This window comes from Myxocyprinus asiaticus, chromosome 5, assembly GCF_019703515.2.
Source record: "Myxocyprinus asiaticus isolate MX2 ecotype Aquarium Trade chromosome 5, UBuf_Myxa_2, whole genome shotgun sequence".
Taxonomy (NCBI): domain Eukaryota; kingdom Metazoa; phylum Chordata; class Actinopteri; order Cypriniformes; family Catostomidae; genus Myxocyprinus; species Myxocyprinus asiaticus.
In genome coordinates, this window is record NC_059348.1 from 5006533 (window position 1) to 5032958 (window position 26426).

General features: G+C 37.5%; 1 protein-coding gene and 1 long non-coding RNA gene across 3 annotated transcripts; one reads left to right on the forward strand and one right to left on the reverse strand.

Moving 5' to 3' along the window:
* Positions 1-247: 247 nt before the first annotated feature.
* On the forward strand, positions 248-4149 carry LOC127440920 (uncharacterized). Its single transcript, XR_007897229.1, has 3 exons — positions 248-1870; positions 1963-2047; positions 4007-4149. It is a non-coding gene; the product is annotated as an uncharacterized LOC127440920 (long non-coding RNA).
* A 5197-nt stretch (positions 4150-9346) lies between these two features.
* LOC127440794 (gastrula zinc finger protein XlCGF57.1-like) lies at positions 9347-21525 on the reverse strand. Of its 2 annotated transcripts, none has more exons than XM_051697703.1 (3): positions 21457-21525; positions 20674-20882; positions 9347-10632 (listed from the first exon to the last, which is right to left on the reverse strand). In XM_051697703.1, the coding sequence occupies exons 2-3, from the start codon at positions 20756-20758 to the stop codon at positions 9365-9367; spliced, it is 1353 nt and encodes a 450-aa protein (XP_051553663.1). In that variant the 5' UTR covers positions 20759-20882; positions 21457-21525; the 3' UTR covers positions 9347-9364. The 2 variants fall into 2 exon arrangements, with proteins under 2 accessions (XP_051553663.1, XP_051553662.1); XM_051697702.1 differs by lacking the exon at positions 21457-21525 and adding an exon at positions 21016-21173.
* Between the last annotated feature and the right edge of the window lie 4901 nt (positions 21526-26426).

Sequence of the window (26426 nt, forward strand, 5' to 3'; positions counted from 1 at the left end):
GTAAACAAACATTTTATTATCATAAAATTACATTTGTATAATGAAATATACAGTTCAGGTCATCGAAATGTTTTTACAAATAGTTTTGTAATTCAAAAATCATAAATCTATTATCTATTGCATTGAATAATTTCTCTCTCTTAAATCCCATTCTAATATATAAACATTGTTTTATTATTATTATTCACTGTGCATTTTGTGAAAAATTGGGTAGCGTAAACAGACTTTTATTTTGAATTTCGGAAACCGACGTCACAAAACTGCGCCGCGATTCGACTGTCTGCTGTTTCAGTTGCAGGTTTGTCTTAAGCATTTAATTTGATAAAAACGATGCAAACGTTCAAAGTTTCACAGCTTTACAGATGTGTTCCAAACAATATGGTAATGTTACAAGGATAATTTCGCATTGGTATGTTAAGTGCTGATAGTGATATGCATCTCTATTAAAAAGAGAGTTTTTTTTTTTTTTTAATGAGTCATAGATGGATCGAAGTGATCATAAAGGTGAGAGTAGTGTCAGCCCATTATACACTGGAACAAAATACGTTTTTGTTTAGTCTTTTTTGGCATGTTTTCCTGAATAATATCTAAAACTCCTTTAAAACAATGTACATTTACTTTAGGAGCTATTCTGCAGGAAACAAAATTTTTTATTGGAGAATGTTGAAAATAATATTTAATCAGGGCTTGACATTGTCTGGGACAAATTTATGTTTGGAGGGGCAAGTGAAAGAGAATTTTACTTGCCCAACTGGACAAGCAGACTGATTAAAATGTCAATAAATAAACAAATAACCCGCCATATTTGTGATAGCCTAGGCCTGTGTCACTTATTAGAAAGTTCATATTCTTATTCTGCTGTTGAAGGTAATCCAGAGCACGTAATTTTATAATTCGCTAGTGATTTAGTAACAGCTGCACCCTGTTTGATTGACAGGCATCGTATGTGTGTGTGCTGAACATGCGCGTGTGTTCTGAAAATGCTTTCTAATGTGCACCTGAACAGTCAAATACATTTCAAAATTCCGCCAAAATGCCCGTCTTGGTGAGGTATTCATGTAAACACAGAGAGTGATGTCTAAAGTGAACTAAAAAAGAAAAAAAGTGGAATTTTATTAAAATGTCAGACTTGTAAGTACAAATGTAAGCTAATAAACAGACCTGCTGCTGTCTAGTGTGTCATTATAATAATCAAACAACCATAACAAGAAAACACTCACTGCCCTTGACTGGGTAACTTTAGTAGCTTCTCGAGACTCGAGAACTGTTGCGACCGGAGCGTTCAGTCTGATTTGTAGGGCTGCCCCTAATAGTCAACCAAACGTTAGTCGATGAGAAGAGTCTTGGTCGACCAAGTTTTGGTTGGTCGCAGAAAAAAAAAAACTCCACAGAAAACTGACGAACACTGGTATTTCCGCTGTGCATTATGGCTAAACATCTCCACTTTGGTCTTGTCTGTCCAAAGGACATTGTTCCAGAAGTCTTGTGGTTTGTTCAGGTGCAACTTTGCAAACCTAAGCCGTGTTGCCATGTTCTTTTTAGAGAGAAGAGGCTTTCTCCTGGCAACCCTTCCAAACAAACCATACTTGTTCAGTCTTTTTCTAATTGTACTGTCATGAACTTTAACATTTAACATGCTAACTGAGGCCTGTAGAGTCTGAGATGTATGGAGCCCCTAAAGGGACATTGAAATTGTCCCTTTTTCAAATCCTTTGCGTTCTCTCGCAAACCCCGTTATGTTCTCTCGCGAAATGTGTGTTATCGCGAGAGACTTTTGTGCGGTACTTTGCGCCTCAGCATCACCTGAATGATCATCGCATTCCTGTCTGGTGGTTCCTGCACTGGTGAAAGATGTTGTCCATCTTTCGCGGTAAGTTAATATATATTTAACTCGTATATAGGAGAATAAACCAAACTTCCATGTGATTATACTCAACACGCTGTAACAATTAATTGTTGTAGCTCAACGATGGAGGAGGACCTTCAACAGTTTTTAAGGTCACGACATGTTCCCGAAGAGGACATCATTAACATGAAAAGGGACAAGGTGGGTAATGTGTCATTACAGTTCAATGGGCCTACATTTAGCTGATATGTTAATGATAATGATGTAACCGAATGTGTTGACGTGTATCCCTATGTGTGTAAAGGTTCTAATATTATCGTTAAAAACCATGACCACATTTGTACACGTTTGCATTGTTATTACTAACCAAGGAAACCAAAGCTAGCGTATAACCATACCACTTCTTAAGTCTCATCTTTGTTTTTAAATCAGAATTGATTTTTCATACCTTCAGTTCTTACTGGTTCACTAATAATGGTGTCATAATGGTGTCCTTGCAAAATCTAATAAGAGGGATCATTAAAATTGCACTTTTTTGTTTATTTAGTACTGTCCTGTTAAAGCTGTTTTACATGAGATACTTAAATTTAATTCACAGTAACCTAAATGACACAAATGAGCCTGTTCAAAACTTTGCATCCTCCTGTTTATTGTTATGTTTGGCTTCCTGGATGATCAGTGACTGGTTTTTTTTGTGTGTGTGTGTGTGTGTGTGTGTGTGTGTGTGTGTGTGTCCCTGCTTTGTCCTGAGAAGTAAAAATGCTTACGGTTTCTAAGAAAAATCCTCCAGCTACTTAACTTTGGATTTCCAGCATCTTCTGCACAGTTTAGCTGTTCCCTACACTGTCTATATGATGTTGATAACCAGCTATTCACTTAGGACAATTTAAGAGACATGTGCATAACTATTACAAACAATACAAACATTCATTGATGCTCAAGAAGGCAGCACAGTATTTTAACAACCAAGGGTACATTTTATATCAGGATATGATCTGTGTAAACCTATTATTTTGTGGGAAATATGAAGGACAGTACTAAATATAATAATTTATCCCATATATAAATTACACAGATAATATACTGAAGTTTTATTTCACCATAGTTTTATATAATGTGTTGCCTTCTTGAGCATCAATGAATGTTTGCAGCTTTTATAATAGTTGTACATGCGTCCCTTAAAGTGTGAAAGCTGCATCTCAACTTCTTATAGGCACTGCTTGAAAGACTCATGCACCACTATAAATTTACATTTATTAATTCAGCAGAAACTTTTATCCAAAGTGACTTACACAATGAGAAAAAATGAATACATTTATCATAAGAGCTATTAACAATTTCTGCAGTACAAATTTGTGTAGCAGCAAATTAGACTAGGCTAGAGCACAATTAAAAATGCAGAAATGAGAATGAACAAGAGGAATTATGTTTGTTCTTGATCAGTTAAGTGATTGTTTAAAAGGTGTGTCTAAAAGCTGTTTTGAAAGTTGTGTTAATCACAGCAAATCGGGTGCAGTTTGGAAACCACAAAGGAATAGTGAGAGTAAATGTTCTTGAAAGTGATTTTGTCCCTCGTTCTAGACTAGAGGAACAATCAGGCACTGCTCGTTCACTGACCATAGATGTTCAGAGGTTTCATACACCTGTATTTAGGTAAGAGGGTGCCGTTGGCAGGCCTGAAGGTCAGCTTAAAAGCTTTAAATTTGATGTAAGCAGCTACAGGTAACTAGTGGACAGATATAAGTAGGGGTTTGACATGTAACAGAAAAAAAAAACAGTCATTGATCATCATCAATCCAGCAACATATCAAAATAACAACCATTTTGAACCATGAAATAGCTTTTTCAGGGCAGTTCTAAATAAAATTTGGTAATTTTTAGTCATTCATATGATCCCTCTTATTTTTAAACTCTTGTAGTCTGCAGGATGGGGACTATTTTTTTAATTATAATATTGAATATTGGCATAATATTTGCAATTTTTCAGCATGGCATGTAGATGAAGAGATTTGACTGTTACTTTTATTGTAAGTGTTACACATTTAAAAGTTCCACATTAATAAGTCTAAACTGTGTTAATTCATGTATTATGAATTCATGGGTGCATTTATGTTCTTTCAAGAAATAATATATAAAATCTGATCTTCTTTATATTTTCAGATTGACAAATCTGTCCTCTGTTATGACTGATGAGCAAATGGCAAAGTATATCAGTTCATATGGTGACCGACTGGCTGTCCTCTCCTTCTGTCAACAAACAGCAGCCTGGTCTGATATAGAAACTCTGTTACAGAATTTGAGAGATAAAATTGAAGCAAGGAAGCTGGGATCAAAGTCAGCTGAAGCTTTGCATGGTAAAGCCTGTGTCTTCCCTAAGCAACAGTATTCGATGGCAAGACACAAAAATGTATCTGCAGAAAAAACCTCCCGAAGAATTGAAATTGGATGGCTGCATTTCTGCCGTAATGGATACCAACAAGTGAGGACCAGTAATGGTGGTGGCACAAGACATGTGACAGTTCAAAAAAAGACCACTGTTTACAAATCATGGAAATGGGAAAGAACCTTTTTTTCCCAAATGAGGAGTCACCAAAAGGTCCAGAAACAGACTTCACTTTTCATGTCTGTGATTTTAAAAGAAAACGAATTCCCTTGGATAGCACTGTTGGAAACCTGTATGAACAAACCAAACTGAAATTGTTGAGATTTGATATTTGCACTAAACAAAAGGTGTGTCTCTCAGACTTAGAATCTTTATCTGATGGAGATAAAGGAAAAATCCTCTTTTCTCACACGCAAACCCCTTTCTCTGCATTTGGCGTACATCTATCGGTACCCATGAAGTTGTCCAGAATACTGCAGCTGATTACGGATGAACTCAACAAGGTCCACTAAGTCCGAGTAATTTTTCCGTCGAAATAATCCTCTATCGCGTAATGTCCTTTTTAGGTGTCTTTCACTTAAGTGAAAACCATGCCTTGAGCTTAGCACTGATCTTATTTCTTTATACTTGAGTCCAAGCTCGAAGTAAAACTCTATGAACTGCTCCATTGTAAACGTGTGATGTCTGAACCACTGCTTGGCTGCCAGCGCGAAATTAAACCGGAAGTACTGTTTGTTCGAACTCACAACTGGTTTTGCGAGAGAACGCAAATATCTTTGCGAGAGAAAGCAAAAGTTTTGCGAGAGAACGCAAATATCTTTACGAGAGAATGCAAAAGTTTTGCAAGAGAACGCAAATATCTTTGCAAGAGAACGCAAAGTTTCTCGGGGAAACGCAAAAGATTTGAAAAATATTTTTTCCTCCCATCTCATAATTTTTGCACCACCATGTCCCTTTAGGGGCTCCGTAGAGATGTAACTCTTGGGTTTTTTGCAATTTCTTTGAGCATTGCACGGTCTGACCTTGGGGTGAATTTGCTGGGACATCCACTCCTGGGAAGATTGGCAACTGTCTTGAATGTTTTCCACTTGTGAATAATCTTTCTCATTGTAGAATGATGGACTTTAAATTGTTTGGAAATGGCCTTATAACCCTTCCCAGATTGATGGGCAGCAACAATTGCTTCTCTAAGATCATTGCTGAAGGCTTTCCTCTTTAGCATAGTGTTAACACACACCTGAATATTCCAGACCAGCAAACTGCTAAAACTTCGGCTTTTATAGAGGTGGTCACACTTGCTGATGATCAATTAATCAAGGGCATTTGATTAGCAGCACCTGGCTAATATTTAGCCTCTTAATTACTATGGAACCAGTAAGGGTGTACTTAGTTTTTCACACAAGGCATCTCCATTTTGGCTTTATTTTTGTAAATTAAATAATGACACGGTGTAATATGTCATGTGTTGTTCATCTGAGGTTGTATTTACCTAATTTTAAGACCTGCTAAGGACCAGATGATTTTTATTATGTCCTGATACGTAAAACCATGGAGGGTGTACTTTCTTTTTAACATGACTGTGTGTATATATATATATATATATATATATACACACACACACACACACACGCACTGCTCAGCCACAACATTAAAACCACCTGCCTAATAGTGTGTAGATCCCCCTCGTGCTGCCAAAACACCACCAACCCACATCTCGGAATAGCATTCCGAGATTATATTCTTCTCACCACAATTGTAAAGAGCGGTTATCTGAGTTACGGAAGACTTTGTCAGCTCTAACCATTCTGGCCATTCTCTGTTGACATCTCTCATCAACAAGGCGTTTCTGTCCACAGAACTGCCACTCACTGGATGATTTTTGTTTTTGGTACCATTCTGAGTAAATTCTAGTGTCATCCAGGAGATCAGCATTTACAGAAATACTCAAACCTGCCCGTCTGGCACCAACAATCATCCATGCGATTATCTAATCAGCCAATCATGTGGCAGCAGTTGCAGTGCATAAAGTCATTCAGATACAGGTCAGGAGCTTCAGTTAAAGTTCATATCAGCCATCAGAATGGGGGAAAAAATGTGATCTCAGTGATTTGGAGCGTGTCATGATTGTTGGTGCCAGATGGGCTGATCTGAGTATTTCTGTAACTGCTGATCTCCTGGGATTTTCATGCACAACTGTCTCCCAATTGTTTAGAATAATGTCAAATGCATGTGTCCACCTTGCATTGTTTTCTGAAAGCCACCGGATGGAAATGGACCCATGATGCTTGGGCCCATCATCGCTGCTTGCAGCTATATTTATTATTGTTGTTGTTTTTACTTAAAAAGAAAATAAAAAAACATGTTATGTTCTTATTGTTAAAGATTTTGCAAATTTTTATTCTTTTGGGGCCTCTTAATAAATTCATGAGATTTTAATTGAGCGTGAGTTCTTTTTTAAAACTTTTGGAATATAAAGATTAAAAAAATGAATTTAATTAAAACAAAAAATCTGCATATTGGTTTATCTGACACATAAACATACAAATAATCAGTATTGTTGTAAAAAAAAAAATGTATTATGTATCTTGTATTATTTCATGATAAAAAAAAAAGTGAAAAGAAAAAGAATGTGCTAAAAACGATGCACCATTTTTCTCTTATACATTTATTTAATCTAAGTGGAGTACCTGTATTAACTGAGCTTTAGATGTGCTTCTCGTCTGTATCACTGCATGTTGATATCACTCATAAAGTTATTGTGCATGTACATGTATTCACTTTTTTATATATATATTTTATTAAACAGATTTTGTATGCATTTTATATTTATTGTTTCACCATTTTAACCATATTTAGCTTTTTAAAAATGTCTAAATACCATGTAGCCTTTTGTATCCATATGTATTGCATATGTAATAATGAGATCACTCATCAGTGCTTGAAATGTCATGTCCGTCACATATATTTTCAACAGAAAAATGTAAAATTCAATTCCACGTCTAATATTTAAGTGGTTGTACTATGTAAAAAGTTCAGTCTGTCTGTCTTGGCTGTTTAAATGTGATCTGCAATGTCTAATATACCTCTATGGGTGTCTGCACATGAACATTTATAGTGACAGCAAAACACTTCACTTTGTGAAATTTGATTTGTTTCAGCTTGCAACTGAAAACACATTTTCATTTGGGCATTTCTACATTGCACTCGCTGACAGGATGACAGAAAACAGCAGCAAGCACTTGACGTCGTTGTCAGTTACCAGATATATTTCAGCTGATCTGCAGTTAGACTACATCATGTAGTGGTAATCACACGTCCACCAAATTTTGTAGTGGACCTCACACAAGACACCAAAGTATGATTTTTGATCACACGCCACTTAAGCTGTACATGTGTTTGTTAGGAATGTCAGATGGCCCATCCCTCCTTTACCTTGGGACACCATCTGACGAATTTAATTTCTTATTTCTAGTTCAACAAAAAAATTAAGATTATTTGCTAAACAGGATAAACACGTTATGCAATCTAAAGAACATTTATGAAACTATAATGTTGATGCAGAAGTTCCTTTATCTGGAACATGAAGATGCAGGAAACTTGAAGAGAAGGTATGCTCACAGCTGGTTGCTGGTATCTTTTATTGTCTCTCTTGCAGGAAATTCAGAACTGGGTCATTACTGTTGTCTCCTTCTCTGGACTGGAGACTCAGAACCTGGTCGATCTGTTACTCTCTGTCTCTCTGGGAGGGAGACTCAGATTGTGGAGTGTTATTCTGTTGTCTTACTGGACAGAAGTGTGGCCCAGCCTTCCTTCTCAATATCTAAGTTTCCATCCAAGGATTTTTTGCAAAAAAAGTTTTAGCATATCTAAATAAAGCTGATGGAAACGCATATTTTCAATAACATTTTATAAGTGTCCACACAATAATTTTCTGTACAAGTTTAGCGCATAATCCTATGTCGACACATCAACTGTTGTAAGAAACTGGTTTGGAAAGAAAAATGGCATTAACACAAAAATGTAGTGTCACATGACAGAATTTACATCACATTTATCCTTACAACAAACAGCATAACGGAGAGGTAGCCTACACTTAGACTGACGAGGAGACTCGAGTTTTCCTCAATTTCTTTAAAACATACATTACTTTTATTCTTGATGGAAGTTTTTCCAGACTTTTTATGGACTGAGCGTTCCCGAGCCGGTAAAGATTACGGTGATTAACAACACCACAAAAAAATAAAATGTGAATCTGCACTGTCCAGCCTGTAAGCCTTATTTATGGTTGTTTAAAGTGGATGTTGGCCAACGAGAAGACACACTTCTTTTTTTATTGTATTGCAATAACAGACACGAGTTTTCAGAACAGAAAAGCAAAAAAAGAAATAAAATTCAGGACCAAGGGGATTAAACAAAATTGCCAAAATAATTAGGCTAATATACAGATAAAAATAGACATAAGAGAAAAGAGATATGAAGGGAGTAATTTACTTAAATTAAGAAAAATAAATCATAAGTGTATGGATACAAATTCGTAAATACCAGAGCTATACATTTTTTTTGTTAGAAAAATTAAAAAAAGAGCATAAGCACATAATTTTGTGATTTGAGAAAAGCGGGACATAATTAAAAAATGTTGAGAATTGTCTGGACACCAGGAGACACCTCGTAAAACTGTACAGTCTTCGGTTTAATCGTAATAACATGTCAACAAAAAACATAAAAGAATGACTCATGCCCATTTATTGCACCGAATAACAGAACAGAAAAGATTAAAAAACCTGAAAATATTTGTGGTGTGCAAATTGCATTGCCTAATTAGCATAATTGCTTTAGTGAATCGGACGCTACAGCAGGGCAGAAAGTGTGTCAAAAACAGCTCTTTTAGTGGGTGCAATTCATTCCTAGTGAATTCCCCCTGCATGTGTGCCAAATTAACATCAGTTGAATGTGCCGTGTCTAAATAATAAATACCCAGTACTATGTAGCGATTGCTTGGTAATAAATGTACATGTATATCATCATGAAAATGCACATTGAACTGGGGCCCATAAGATCCTTGTTACACCACTGAATTCTATCTTTGGATTTTCCTGAATTTAAAACTAGTCACTGCAAGTGAAGAGGAACTTTGCTCACTGTGACTTTCCATGACACCTTTTTAAATGAACCAGTAGATGACCTGACTGGCAAAAGCTCTTTCCACATGTATGGCAGTGGAATGGCCTCTCTCCAGTATGCACTCTCTCATGCAATTTCAGGACTCCTGGCCGACTGAAACTCTTTTCACAATGTGAACACTTGTAAGGTTTTTCTCCAGTATGGATTCTTTGATGCAGCTTCAAGTCGCTGGCTCTACTCAAGGTTTTCCCAGTATGAATTCTCATGTGCTTCTTAAGGCTGTCTGCACGTGTGAAACTCTTTCCGCACTGGAGGCACGTGAAAGGCTTCTCTTTAGCGTGAACACTTGTGTGACTCTTAAGATGAACTTCACGTGTGAAACTCTTTCCACATTGGAGGCACGTGAAAGGCTTCTCTTCAGCGTGAATTCTTGCATGACTATTAAGATGAGCTTTACGTGTGAAACTCTTTCCACACTGAGGGCATATGAAAGGTCTCTCTCCAGAGTGCCTTCTCATGTGTTGCATAAGGCTGTCTGGACGTATGAAACTCTTTCCACACTGAAGGCATGTGAATGGCCTCTCTCCAGTGTGAATTTTTATGTGATACTTAAGGTTTCCTTTTTGTGTGAAACTCTGTCCACACTGAAGGCATATGAAAGGCTTCTCTCCAGTGTGAATTCTTATGTGTTTATTAAGGTTTCCTTTTTGTGTGAAACTCTGTCCACACTGAAGGCATTCGGAAGGCTTCTCTCCAGTGTGAATTCTCATGTGCTTCTTAAGGCTGTCTGCACGTGTGAAACTCTTTCCACACTGGAGGCACGTGAAAGGCTTCTCTTTAGCGTGAATACTTGTGTGACTCTTAAGATGAACTTCACGTGTGAAACTCTTTCCACACTGGAGGCACTTAAAAGGCTTCTCTTCAGCATGAATTCTTGCATGACTATTAAGATGAGCTTTACGTGTGAAACTCTTTCCACACTGAGGGCATATGAAAGGCCTCTCTCCAGAGTGAATTCGCATGTGCTCCATAAGGCTGTCTGCACGTATGAAACTCTTTCCACACTGAAGGCATGTGAAAGGCTTCTCTCCAGTGTGAATTTTTATGTGATTCTTAAGGTTTCCTTTTTGTTTGAAACTCTTTCCACATTGAGGGCAGGTATAAGATTTTTTGGCTCTTGTTTCTTGACTTTTATGTGAAGAATTCTTTTCAGAATTACTTGATGTCTGATACTGATTTACCTCCTCCACTTCTTGACATTCCTCTTTCACAAGCATCATGTCTGAAATAAAAATATTAAAATGACAAGTCAATTAAGCCCTTACACACTGAAGGCATTTGTTTTTTAAGATTTTCCCTTTTACATAATATATCTTAAGAGGTAAAAAAAAAAAAAAAAAAAAAAAAAACTACTTTTGTTGTGTTCCCCAACATGTCAACTGTACCTGGGTATAATTGGTACTACATAGGAATAAAAGGTTACAGCATCTGGGACACTGGTCTTTTGTAATCCAAGTGTCCAAAAACCTCTCCAAGCAAGTATTCAGGTGTTTTATTGAACATTAAAAATGAATAAATGAAAACTATGAATAATGAAAACTAAATTTTTTTTAAAAATCATAAAGAATTTTGAAATTATATAAAACAAGTAGCAAATAAATCACATGGATACCTTATTCCATCACTCCACAAAACATGTGTTGACCGTTTGATTTTTCCCCAAATTCTGTGTTTTCCATTTTGTTTTCTGAATTCGCTGTTTTTATGTTTTAATACAGTTTATCAGGAAAAAAAAAAAAACAATTGTATAATCAAATAAATTCATAGAATTTTAATCAAATGAAAATTTAATCAAATTTTTTTCCAACATACCAATGCATTATTTATATTAGGGCTGCTCAATACATTGGCGGCCAAAATATTTAATTGGCAGATAACCGGGACAATAATGGAGTTACTGCTGACATTTTTGCTGATTATTTGTTATGGTTTATTTGCTTGCAGCTGAGAATCTCTAACTGCCTGCGGCTTCTGTCCTTCAGCGTGTCTGACAGTGAGAGGCAAGCTCATGTCGCTCTGTGAGGATGATTTCAACATCTCTGCACCTCGTTACATTGTTTTGGGTCTGGTTTCAATGGGGATCATCTGCTGTAGTAACAACATGCCATTTCCCATATTCTGTTTGTTTCATGAAGCAATAAATGAAAACGCGACAAAAACTTGTGTTACTTGAGGGCAATCATTTTCGTTTATTACTTGATGAGACAAACAGAATATGAAAAATAACATATTGTTACTTACAGCTAAGGATTGCAATGAAAACAACCCCAAATACAACGTAACATGGTGCATAGATGTTTAAATAATCCTCACGGAGCGCCGTGAGAAGGCTAAAAACCTTTTTTGAGTGTGCTTTTGCTTGTATTTTACGAGTTAAAACTTTTCTAACATTATAACTCATGACTAATCGACTATGATGTTTTTACCTATTCCCATTATGATTATTGTGTTCATATTTCATGAGTTATACAATGGAACTGCCACAGATGAGTGCTGTAACAAGCGTCTGTGAATGAGACAAGCATGCGCAAAATACACACGCAACACACACAAACCACCGCTGCAATCGCAGTCTGCCTGCTGACATAAATATTTAAACCATGTATACAGAAATAGGGTTTGTAATGTGTGTTTTGTTGTTTAATTTTCTTAACATGCTGTTAAATTATCGACTCATTTTGGTTTTGATGCATTATTACATCTGTAAGAAGTTACAGATACATACAATTTATGCAAGAGTATTGTCATTCATTTCTCATTTAAATCAGCATACATCTGTAATATAGACATATTTCTGGTTCATGTTACATCTGCCAAACCTTAAATAGCAGCAATTAAGAGTTAGTCAGATTGTCAAGTCCAGATTCCAAGCTTTTAAATGACAGCTTATTTATTTATTTATTTTAATGAGCAGCTTTTAATTAATTAGCTAGCATTTCCAGGTTTAAATATTAAAACCTAATGAAAAAAAAAAAAAAAACACATTGTTCTGTCTCGGCTACAATGAGCTGTGAATTATCTGTTATCATGCCCAGAAATTCCATATTAATGCATCCCTAATTTTTATCAAATGAAGTGCTTTTATTCAGATTCTCAGAGAACAATTCAAAATACAACATTGGAGTTATTTTTTTTTTGTCAAACCCAGTGCTGTAGAGTAGAGCATCAGAGTATTAATGAAAACATTGATGAAAACTTTTAACAGTACTCTTGCTTGTGAAATATTGTTTAAATATAATGTAATTATTATTATTTATTAGTATTACTAAATGTAATATTACATTATACTATACAGTAGTAAAATATTTCTGCACAATTTCACACATCTATTTAAGTTGAACTTTTTTCTTTTGGCAGAAAATTTAATAAAGCACTTTCAGTTTCTTTGTTTCTGACAACAGCTTCTCTCCCCTGGATAAACTTTTCTCTATATGGCTTAAATGGCTTATTTAACTACAAAAGGCTGCGATTTTCACACATTCACCTTTAACCATGCAGCACATGCAGACTAGAAAAGTACAGGTAATTTGTTACGAAGTCAATACTAAAATAAAAAGATGTAACATACCAGCGTTTCTGCTTACCGACTCAATTCGCTCCCCGCGCACTGTCTGACTGACAGAGAGATTTTTTTTTGAGCTCACACATTTATGAGCTTGTGCCATTACTGCTTTTACACTGAAATGGACAAAATGATATGTGTAGTGTAATCAAACTGTTTGATTATTAAACCACTTTCATCAAATAAATGCGGTCTGCATGTGCTGCACACTTCAGCACACACGTGAATGTCTGCAGCCACTTGTACGCTGAAAACACAGAATGATCAAAACTCCACATTTTATGAACATTGTGTGCCGTGCTTATTGTAGTAGATGATAGGAGAGAGCACACATTTCTGTAAAGCTCACAGCACCTGCAAACTATATATTTATATAATTAAATTGCAGCATTTTGCATTTAATAATCACACTAGGCCATACAACCAACTTCTTAACTGGATATGGTAAATTACCGTCAAAAACACAGAACAGAAAAGCCTTCATGTCAAAATAAAAGTTTGATTCAAATAAAAGCTTGAAAGGAGAATTGAAGAAATCGTGACAGAAATATATTACTCCTGTACTGTACAATGTAGAATTTACCGTAATAATAATAATAATAATTATAGCATTAAAGCAATATCTCACGTTAGAGTGCTGTACGTACTGAATAGAAGATTTCATCAATATTTTCATTTATAATGTGATGCTCTGTTGGCAGCACTTTATCTGACAAAAATAAGACCAATTTTGTTATAATGTGAGGATATTTACTGAAGCATTTCATTTGAATAAAAAAATGCAATGGTAAATTGAAAAGTACTTGTTCTACAGTTGCAATTGAAATTATTCAACCCCCCCAAGACAGTAAGGATTTACAAAGGTAATTTACATAGGCTTTTCTGATGACCCAGAATTTTTAAACTTTACATCTATATCAGTTGAGTGACACAAAGTCATGGTGTGAATATATAACCTAATATTTCTAAATAGCAAGATTTTTTAAAATTATTTTCATAATTATTCAACCCCTATTGCATGTAGCTGTTTCTTAAATATGTAAGGCTACACAAGTAATTGTTTTAAAACTAAATTAAGTCATCGATCTGTAATGACACTTATTTAAGTTTTAAAATTTAAGTTTAGCGTTGTAAGCAAAAATGTATTTCTATGCCAAAAAATGCAATTAAAAATAAGCTGTCTCAAAAGCTAATAGAGGAGATTATTTCATTACACAAGAAAGGTCATGGCTAAAAGTACATTTCCAAGGCACTTCAATTTCCAATAGACAAATTTGGCATCACCATTCATACATTTTTTAAATATGGTACAACAGCAACTTTCTTGGGGTGTGGAAGAATGCAAAACTTCACCAAGGGAAATGTTGGCTTGAATATTCAAGAAGTAATAGGAAAGAAGTGGGAGTGGAGTCCTGGAAGAAGGTTTTATAGATGTATGACTCTAAACTGAAAAGGAGTTTTAGACCCATGGGTCAGCAGTATGTCTGGAGTAAGATGACAAGGTGATGACAAGAACGACACCATCCCCACAGTCAAGCATGGAGGTGGGTGAGTCCTGTTATGGGGGTGTTTTGCGGCTGTAGGAAACAGATATCCTGACTATGTGACTGACACCATGGATTCTATAAGGTATCAGGCCATTTTGGCATGAAAAATGTGATGCCTTCAGTGTGTAAATTGAAGCTCAGTGATCACTGGACTTTCCAGCAAGACAATAACATCAAGGATACATCCAAGTTGTCCAAAATCTGGTTCAGGGACAGGTCGTGGAATGTCCAGCTTCCAGTACACAACAATACAAAACTGTAACAAGACTTTTAAAAAATAAATATAAATTGTGTGTGTATATATATATATATATATATATATATATATATATATATATATATATATATATATATATATATATATATACACATACACACACATACATACATACATATGTATGTATATATATATATATATATGTATGTATGTATGTATGTATGTATGTATATATATATATATATATATATATATATACACACACACAGTTGTGCTCAAAGGTTTGCATACCCTGACAGAAATTGTGCAATTTTGGCACTGATTTTGAAAATATGACTGATCATGCAAAAACACTGTCTTTTATTTAAGGATAGTGATCATATGAAGCCATTTATTATCACATAGTTGTTTGGCTCCTTTTTAAATCATAATGGTAACAGAAATCACCCAAATGGCCCTGATCAAAAGTTTACATACCCTTGAATATTTGGCCATGTTACAGACACACAAGGTGACACACAGGTTTAAATGGCAATTAAAGGTTAATTTCCCACACCTGTGGCTTTTTAAATTGCAATTAGTGTCTTTGTATAAATAGTCAATGAGTTTGTTAGCTCTCACGTGGATGCACTGAGCAGGCTAGATACTGAGCCATGGGGAGCAGAAAAGAACTGTCAAAAGACCCGTGTAACAAGGTAATGGAACTTTATAAAGATGGAAAAGGATATAAAAAGATATCCAAAGCCCTGAAAATGCCAGTCAGTACTGTTCAATCACTTATTAAGAAGTGGAAAATTCAGGGATCTTTTGATACCAAGCCAAGGTCAGGTAGACCAAGAAAGATTTCAGCCACAACTGCCAGAAGAATTGTTCAGGATACAAAGAAAAACCCACAGGAACCTCAGGTGAAATACAGGCTGCTCTGGAAAAAGACGGTGTGGTTGTTTCAAGGAGCACAATATGACAATACTTGAACAAAAATGAGCTGCATGGTCGAGTTGCCAGAAAGAAGCCAATGCCACAATAAAGCCTGGTTACAATATGCCCGACAACACCTTGACACGCCTCACAGCTTCTGGCACACTGTAATTTGGAGTGACGAGACCAAAATAGAGCTTTATGGTCACAACCATAAGCGCTATGTTTGGAGAGGGGTCAACAAGGCCTATAGTGAAAAGAATACCATCCCCATTGTGAAGCATGGTGGTGGCTCACTGATGTTTTGGGGGTGTGTGAGCTCTGAAGGCACAGGGAATCTTGTGAAAATTGATGGCAAGATGAATGTAGCATGTTATCAGAAAATACTGGCAGACAATTTGCATTCTTCTGCACAAAAGCTGCGCATGGGACGCTCTTGGACTTTCCAGCATGACAATGACCCTAAGCACAAGGCCAAGTTGACCCTCCAGTGGTTACAGCAGAAAAAGGTGAAGGTTCTGGAGTGGCCATCACAGTCTCCTGACCTTAATATCATCGAGCCACTCTGGGAAGCTCTCAAACGTGCGGTTCATTGCCAAGACAAATGGGCAGCTATACCACCTGCAAGAATTTGGGGCCTCATAGACAACTATTACAAAAGACTGCACGCCGTCATTGATGCTAAGGGGCAATACACAGTATTAAGAACTAAGGGTATGCAGACTTTTGAACAGGGGTCATTTCATTTTGTTCTTTGTTGCCATGTTTTGTTTTATGATTGTGCCATTCTGTTATAACCTACAGTTGAATATGAATTCCATTAGAAATAAAATAAATGTGTTTTGACTGCTCACTCATGTATATGTATATATATATTATATATATACACACATACACACACACACACAAACACACACACAGACATACATATATACACATACGTAGTGCAACTCTGAATACAAATCGGTTAAATACAGTGCAAGGGAATGTAATGGCAGAAGAGGTTGGATGTGTTGGATAATATAAAAAGACTAAGCTGTGTATTGAACATTAATTATTGCTCAATGGGGCAGTTTTAACTGTTCATGAGAAGGATAGCTTGAGGGAAAAAACTGTTCCTGTGCCTGACGGTTCTGGTGCTCAGAGCTCTGAAGCATCGGCCAGAAGGCAACAGTTCAAAAAGGTAGTGGGCTGAGTGAGTGGGGTCCAGAGTGATTTTTCCAGCCTTTTTCCTCACTCTGGAAGTGTGTAGTTCTTGAAGGGAGGGCAGGGGGCAACCAATAATCCTCTCAGCAGTCCGAACTGTCCTTTGTAGTCTTCTGATATCCGGTTTCGTAGCTGAACCAAACCAGACAGATACTGAAGTGCAGAGGACAGACTCAATGACTGCTGAATAGAACTGTATCAGCAGCGCCCGTGGCAGGTTGAACTTCCTCAACTGGCAAAGGAAGTACAACCTCTGCTGGGCCTTTTTTGCAATGGAGTCAGTGTGGGTCTCCCACTTCATGTCCTGTGAGATGGTAGTGCCCAGGAACCTGAATGACTCCACTGCTGCCAAAGTGCTATTTAGAATGGTGAGGGGGTTCAGTGTTGGGGTGTTCCTCCTAAAGTCCACAATCATCTCCACCGTTTTGAGCGTGTTCAGCTCAAGGTTGTTTTGACTGCACCAGACAGCCAGCTGTTTAAGCTCCCTTCTGTATGCAGACTCATCGTCATTTCGGATGAGGCCGATGACAGTGGTGTCATCTGCAAACTTCAGGAGCTTGACAGAGGGGTCCTTGGCGATGCAGTCATTGGTATAGAAGGAGAAGAGTAGTGGGGAGAGCATACATCCCTGGGGGGCACCAGTGCTGATTGTACAGGTGCTAGAAGTGAGTTTCTCCTGTCTCACAAGCTGCTGCCTGTCTGTCAGAAAGCTGGTAATCCACTGACAGTTAGACGTGGGAACAGAGAGTTGGTGTAATTTAGTCCGGAGAATAGCTGGGATTATGGTGTTGAAAACTGAACTGGAGTCCACAAAAAGGATCCTTTCATATGTCCCTGGTCTGTCCAGATGTTGCAGGATATGATGGAATCCCAAGTTGACTGCATCATCCACAGACCTGTTTGCTCGATAAGCAAATTGAAGGGGATCTAGAAAGGGTCCAGTGATGTCCTTCAGGTGGGCCAACACCAGTCTCTCAAATGACTTCATGACCACAGACATCAGGGTGAAAGTTCTGTAGTCATTAATTCCTGTGATTTTGGGTTTCTTTGGGACAGGAATAATGACTGAGCGTTTGAAGCAGCATGGGACTTCACACTGCTCCAGTGATCTATTGAAAATCAGTGTGAAGATGGGGGCCAGCTGGTTAGCACAGGATCTAAGACATGCAGGTGAAACGCCATCTGGGCCTGAAGCTTTCCTTATCTTATGTTTCCGTAAGACACAGAACACATCATCTTCACAGATCTTAAGTGCAGGTTGAGTAGCAGGAGGGGGGAGGATGGGGGTTGCAGGAGGTGTTGGTGTTTGTGTGAAGTGAAGGTCAGAGTGGGTGTGGGATGTGAGATTAGGCCTTTCAAATCTACAGTAGAACACATTCAGGTCGTCAGCCAGTTGTTGGTCCACCACAGGGTTGGGGGTAGGAGTCCTGTAATTCGTAAGTTGTTTCATGCCACTCCACACTGATTTAAGGTCGTTAGCTGAAAACTTGTTTTTCAGCTTCTCAGTGTATCTTCTTTTAGCCACTCTGATTTCCCTATTCAGTGTGTTCCTGGCCTGATTGTACAAGTTTTATCCCCACCTCTGTAAGCATCCTCTTTGGCCTGACAAAGCTGCCTGAGCTCTGCTGTAAACCATGGTTTGTCACTGTTAAATGTTAAATAAGTCCTAGTAGGGATGCAGATATCCTCACAAGAACTGATATATGACGTAACAGTATCTGTGAGCTCATCCAGATTGGTGTTTGCAGCCTCAAAAACACTCCAATCAGTGCAGTCAAAGCAGGCTTGTAGTTCCAGCTCTGCTTCACTGGTCCATCTATTTACAGTCCTTATAACAGGCTTAGCAGATTTTAGTTTCTGTCTGTAGTTTGGAAGAAGATGAACCAGACAGTGATCAGATAGTCCCAAAACTGCTCTAGGGACAGAGCGATATGCATCCTTTATTGTTGTGTAGCAATGATCCAGTAAATTTCTGTCCCTGGTGGGGCATGTAGAGTGCTGTCTGTATTTGGGCAGTTCACGTGAGGTTTGCTTTGTTAAAATCCCCAAGAATAATAATAACTGAGTCCGGGTATTGTTGTTCCGTGATCTGATGAGCCTGCTGTTGCAGCGCAGCATTCAAACACGCGTTTGGCGTGATGTAAACACTCATCAGAATAAACGAGGAAAACTCCCGTGGCGAGTAGAAAGGCTTAGAGTTAATAAAGAGCGCTTCCAAATTAGGACAGGGCAACTTCTTGTGTGTGTGTGTGTGTGTGTGTGTGTGTGTGTGTGTATATATATATATATATATATATATATATATCGGCTTAGGATCAATACGTTTCTCACACATCGATAATAAGAAAATTTTCTTCAAACAAATTTCTCAACACAACTTTTGTAAATTGTGAGAAGCAGGGTAAATTAAAGGGACACCGGACACATCTGGCGGACAACATGCTGAATTCTAAAATGAAAATTATTTTCTATCAAGGTATGCAGACATACGACACATCTACGACTCCGGGGTCTGCTCAAAATTCTGCAGCACCACGGAGCTCAACTCCAAATAATTTTCCATTAAATTTGACCCAAATCATTAGCAGTTCATATCAAATCATTATCTTTATCCATGACAGGCTTCAGTAAATGTTATATCAATCCCTCGTGGTTTCCCAGTGTTATTACGCAAGACTACATTTCATTAATGCTACACAAATAGTACTTGAAAATGAAAAATAAATGCTACTCCCAAAGTCAATAGAATTGAACTTTTATGAGCAATTTTTGCAAAAAATGCAAAATACAGAGCCCGGATAAGCAAGCGAATGGGTGGTGCTTAACCGCTGTCCAAGACACATCAGGACGGATGAGCATTAACTCCTCCAAAGCAATGTGGTCACTTGCGTTTTTGACTAGCTCCTTACGTGGTTTTTGTGATCTGATCACAAAACATTTTGGATCCTGTTTACTAGGGCTGTCACTATCAATTATTTTGATGATTAATCGGAAAACTTATTTAATAACTCAGATTGCCCTTATGCATCTGGAAATTCAGTTCCTTATTGAGTAAACTCTGTTGATAATTATTTCACATGCGGAGACTAGCCGTTACTCCCTCAGGTAACCCAAAGTTTTATATTGCCTCTGTGGGGCGCAAGACGCACAGCTGTGGCTTTAACAGCAGACTCACGTTGAGCTTTGACTGACAGCATACAGTCCTGCGGTTTTATTCAGTAAACAAAAGTTCTCTGGATTCCCACACTGAGTTTTACCTGTAATAATGGCCATAAACTATCAAATATTTATCTGAAGTGGGGCATTGCGATCTATTGTTTTTTTTAAAACATAATCATCATGAAATCTAATTTACATGAGGAGAAAGATAACATTACATTCCAATGGTCATTAATTTACACAGAACAGAACTCAAACGATAATTTGCTGAAATAATTAGATCGTCTGGATTCGGTCAGATTTATTGAGCAGAATGTGTTTGTGCATCCGTAACTGCGTGTGTAACTTTAATCAAGTCCGACGGACATCTTTTTCGTGACATTATTTAATGTTGCTTCATAAAAGCCTATATTGTAAAACGATTGTTGAGATAAATAGGTTTAGCCTGCATTTCAATTTGTTTTTTGCTGAGTTCAGCGTGTCCCGCGCAGCAATGAAGGGATCAACTTCTCTCGCGCGCATCTTGCCGTGAGAGCCCTACTGTTTTCACCTGTATTTAGCACTGACTAGATCACCTGAACGCATCTTAATTCCAGGTGTAAAGGGGGTCTGAGATACTCAAATCACAATGAAGAATCAAGAATAGACACCAACCTATTTGTTCCTCAGTATCTTCATTTTTCACTCTGTGTGGTTCTGGATATCCCATGTCCTCTCTCTCCTCTTTAATAAAATCCATCTTTGCAGTAGTGTCAGAAATTGTTGACACACTTGAAGTTTGTCCTGCTCTTCTGGAAACTCTTGTTCAATTCAAAGATGACAGGAATATTCAGAGCATTTGAATTGCTATGGTAGCAACAGACCTGCCAACATTATTAATAAATGTCAGAATTTAAAAATGTTCTGTATTAACACCTTTAAGCTTTTCTGCTAAACATTTCTGTATTTATACTCATATTTACTTGCTTTAATCCTTCACCGTATTTTTAAACGTACATTTCAAAACATACACTGACAGCCCACTTATTATCGCGTGTTGAAGAAATTGCGAATTACAACTAAATGTTGGCCTAACAATAAAATGAAAGAAATTAGAAAAATAAAGTTAGTAAACTGATAAAAGATCTCGCTAATCTTCAATTATCATGGGTCTCCTGCTACAGTCTATAAAAATCACCTCACACTGATATTTAGATGGCGATCTATCCTGAATAATAACATCCTCAATGTTCAATTTCAAAGAACTTTATTGGTGGTACACAATATTTGTGTAATTTTCTTTATCAACGCTTTACACAAACACAAAAACATCTACGAGAGACCAACTATCAGCACTTCACATACCAATGCAAAATTATCCTAATAATATTACCATGATGAAAACACATTTGTAAAGCTTTAAAACACGCTTGAACTTTTTGCATCGTTTTTATTCACCTTAAATGTTGAAAACAAACCTCCACCAGAACCAGCAGACCGCAGGAGCAGACGTATGACGTCACAACAACAGCTGTTCAGAGAATCAAAATAAAAGTCCTTCTACAATACCTATTTCTTAAGTCACAAAATGCATAGTGAATAATAAAACTATGTACACCTATCAGAGTGGTATTTAGGAGAAATAAATTATTAAATGCAATATATATTTTCTATTTTTGAACTATTTGTATAAAAAAAAAAAAAAGGTTTTATGACCTGGGATTTTCTGATGATTAAACTGTTTTATTAGTATTATTATTAATATATATGACCAACTTTATCAATATGTATCAACTTCATCAGGCAATTCTGAAATGTAAAAAAACAGCTGGCATTGTCTGGGCACTTGTCTTAGTATGATTCATGGGAAACAACCCAGGTAGCACACGTACATCGTGGAGACGTCTGTGAAAGAGCGTATCATCTGGAAATGATCACATTCTATTTTTATGGTCTTATTTTGATCGTCTGTAGATCTCGTTTAAGGACTGTTTTTAGTTATTAAATGAGCCGTCTGTCCTACCACTAAACGACGTCTATTCGATTCAGACTTTAAATCTTGTTTTCTGGCTGTCACACAAGCAGCACACAGACCAGTAATCGGTTGTGACCTCCATGCTAAACTTCAGCAACTATATATGAGTTATCAATTTATTTTAGACAAAAATGCATAAAAACATATATCAACTGCATACATGATTAAAAAAGCATGGATCATTTGTTCACAGTTCATTGGCTGTGCACTTTTGCTTTTTTATTATAATTATTACCAATTTGGAAAGCATTGAATAAAAAACCATCATATTCTGGTGAGTCTGGCTTTATATATATATATATATATATATATATACATCTAAGTATGTGTAAAACAAAAACAGTAATTTCTAAATAAACCGTATTTTCCCTGCAAATAACTCAAATCAAGATATTACATGAGCTGTAACCTGCTGAACTGTTGGTAAAATACGAAATAAAATAGTTTTTAAGAATAATACACCTTTCTGTCTCATAAGCACATTCAAACAGAAAGGTCAAATGGCTGAATGAGTTTAAGTGTGTGCTATTGCTTTTTAATGCCGCTTTATTTAAAACCCATACCTTTATTTTAGAGATATTGCTAATTATTTTTATTCCAACACCAATCTCTCTCTCTCTGTCACAAACACATACATATATGTGTGTGAGAGAGAATGGGTTGGTTTTGTGGGCGTTAAGAGTAAAAATGAGCATTTATTCAACCAAAGAGATGTAGATCGTCTGATCCAATATCTATAATGATGTTTTGTTTTGTTTTTTTCCATTGGCTCATTTTATCTTATTACAGTGGTATTGATGAGGACACAAACACTAAATTGCTTTAATTAGTTTATGCACAGAATAATAGAAGACATCTGATTAAACACAAAGGGTACTCAGAGAAAACAATTTATGAATAGACATTTGAATTATGCTCTAAATGATTTGCCAAAAGGTGGCACTATTTGCCTGACTTTACCATAATCTTACGTGAAATAAATGTGAACATATAAATTGAAAAACAAACACATGAGCACATGCATAGCAGTCTTCAAATCAGTTTTTTTGTCATCCAGTGTGATCCATCCATCTGTAATGCAAGAAAGAGTTAAATGTAAACATTTTAAGATCAATATCCTAACTGCAGTTCTACCTGCTTATTATATTTCTAGGTCGTGCATAAAAATTGTGTAATGCACACCTAGCCATGGACATTTTATAAAATATTTTGTTCAGAAGCAGCTGTACAGTGACAGTGGCAAAGATACAACTCCTTTAGATGAGGAAGAAACCTTGGGAGGAAAGACTATGCAAATGTTCATTTGACCAGATGTTATTCAGCCTTTACTATTTTGTCAATATCATAATGATATTTATAATATTGACTAATTTGTTTTTTAATTGCATTTATAAAACAGAAGGTTCCAGTCCTAGGTACTTTTGTCAATATAGCTTATCCCAAACAGCACATCAATGACATTGATCACTTGCTCATTATATCACTACACAAGTCTCAGAGCTGATTATGACAGTTTACATGTTAGACACTATATCTTCTAGTGAAAGAAAGACTCTTAATGTATTTTGATGATTTAAGATGGTTTGATCATCTTGATAAAGTAATCTTTAAATAATAAAAAAATATTAGTGTAGTACCATCTGAAACCAATATGGTATGAGAGGCCATGCTACATTGCATACAAATAAAGGGCACCAAAGGACATGCATCAGTGTTAGCAACCCCTTCAGCTGTGACTTCACTCACAATATAACACCACCTCTACACAATAAAAATCTCAAACAAAGGCAGGGGGTTCTGAGATGGTCTGTTAGCAGATCATCTCATTTACATTTACATTTATTCATTTGGCAGACGCTTTTATCCAAAGCGACTTACAAAAGAGGAAAACATAAGCGAATCATCTTAAGGAGACAGTGGTATGAAAAGTGCTGTATTACAAAGTTTCACTAGCATCATAATAGTATTCAAAACAGAATAAATTGCAACAGGAAATTTTTATTTATTTATTTATTTATTTTTAATGACTGGTTAAGTGCTCATGGAAAAGATGTGTTTTAGTCGTTTTTTGAAGACAGAGAATGAGTCAGCTTCATGGATGGAGTTGAAGCTGAAAGCTGAAAGTCCGGGAAAGTGTTTTGGGGCCTCTTTATGTTGGTATAAAAAGGCAACGTTCCTTAGCCGACCGCAGGCTTCTAGTGGGCGTGTAGCTCTACATAAATGATTTTAGGTATGCTGGAGCAGACCCAGTGACTGTTCTGTATGCCAGCATCAGAGCCTTGAATTTGATACGTGCATCAACCGGCAGCCAGTGGAGAGAGACAAGGAGAGGTGTAACATGTGCTCTCTTTGGTTCATTAATGACCAGACGTGCTGCTGCATTCTGGATCATTTGCAGGGGTCTAATTGCACATGCAGGGAGGCCTGCAATGAGAGCGTTACAGTAGTCCAGTCTAGTTATGACAAGTGACTGGACAAGCAGTTGTCTGATATTGTAGAGTGTAAATCTACATGATCTTGCGGTCTTTGAGATGTGGTCTGTGAAATTTAGTCTGTTGTCGATGGTTACCCCTAGATTTCTGACTGATTTGGAAGGTGTTACTGTAGTTGCACCCAGCTGCACGGTGATGTTGTGTTCAACAGCAGGGTTGGCTGGAAAGACAAGGAGTTCAGTCTTGGCTGGGTTGAGTTGCAGGTGGTGCTGATCCAGGCCGAGATGTCCACCAGACAGGCAGAAATTCGAGCAGTCACTGTGGTGTTGTTGGGCTGGAAAGACAAGTAGAGTTGCAGGTCCCAGTGATGTTGTGTATATAGAGAAGAGAAGTGGCCCAAGCACTGATCCCTGAGGTACCCCAGTAAGTAGCTGATGTGGCTTGAATACCTCACCTCTCCAGGCTACCTTGAAGGACCTACCTGAGAGATAGGAATTAAACCAGTCAAGCACAGTTCCTGTGATGCCCAGCGAGGAGAGGGTAGAGAGTAAGATCTGATGGTTGACTGTGTCAAAGGCTGCAGAAAGGTCCAGCAGAATCAGGACGGATGATCTTGATTCAGCTTTCGCCCGTCTCAGCGACTCAGTGACAGACAGCAGGGCAGACTCGGTGGAGTGTCCACTTTTGAAGCCTGACTGATTGTCATTCAGCAGCTTGTTCTGTGAGAGATAGGCAGAGATTTGATTGAAAACTGCCCTTTCAAGTGTTTTTGCCATGAATGGGATGAGAGAGACTGGTCTTTAGTGTTCTATTTGTGTGGGATTAAGTGCGGGTTTCTTCAGCAGCAGGGTTACTTGAGCCTGCTTAAATGTAGTGGGAAAAGTGCCTGTAAGTAGAGATGTGTTAATTATGTGTGTGAGTGCAGGTAGGATGGACAGAGAAATGGTCTGGAGAAGGTGAGAAGGAATAGGGTCAAGGGAATAGGTGGTGGGGTGGTTGGAGAGGAGGAGTTTAGAGACCTCAGTGTCAGTCAGAGGAGAGAACATAGAGACAGAAGAGTTGCATACAGAAGACAGGTGTTTGACAAGGTGTGGTGCTGAGAATGTATTGCTGATGGTTGTAACCTTATTAGTAAAAAATGTGGCGAAGACATCTGCTGTCAGTGATGTGTCTGGTGGTGGAGGGGGAGGGCAGAGAAGTGTGTTGAATGTTAAACAAGCTGTGAGTGTCTGTGGTGCTGTTGATCTTGTTCTGGTAATAGAAGGTTTTTGCAGATTTAACGTTATCTGAAAAAGTTGCAAGCAGAGACTGACATTTACCTAGATCTGCTGGATCTTTAGATTTCCGCCATCTCCTCTCAGCTGCCCTGAGGTCAGTCCGATGTTCACGAAGGACATCAGACAGCCAGGGGCTGTGTGGTGTAGCACGTGCTGGCCTAGAGGAGATAGGACAGATGTTGTCTAGACAAGTTGTTAAAGTAGAGCTTAGTGTGTCTGTGGCAGTGTTTACATCAAGTATGGTTAATACATTTAGTGTGGGAAGAGAGGTAGAGACAGCAGTGGAAAGGCATGAAGGTTGAAAGAGAACGGAGGTTACAGCGAAAGGAAACCAAAGGTGGAGAGTGTTTTAATGTAGATGGGAGGGTCATGTTGAATTGAACAAAGTAGTGATCAGAGACATGTAAAGGAGTAACAAGAATATTTGAGTTGGAACAGTTAGGTGTAAAAATGAGGTCCAGCTGGTTGCCCAATCTGTGAGTTGCTGTGGTGGGTAATTTTTCCAAGTCAAATGAGGCCAGGAGAGTATTCAGTTCAGTGGTCTGGGGCTTGTCTTGGTGTATTTTGAAATCACCAAGAACAAGTGGCCTACCATCCTCCGGCAAGGGGGACAGCAGGACATCCAACTCCTCAAGAAAGTTTGTCAGCTGACCTGGAGGGTGATAGATGACAAAAAAATGTATT

Excerpts from the sequence above, each read along its gene's own strand:
- LOC127440794 (XM_051697703.1), bottom strand. The coding sequence starts at position 20,758 with ATGGATTTTATTAAAGAGGAGAGAGAGGACATGGGATATCCAGAACCA. Across the intron at positions 10,633-20,673 it reads AGATACTGAGGAACAAATAG|ACATGATGCTTGTGAAAGAG; the intron begins GTTGGTGTCTAT and ends TTTTTATTTCAG.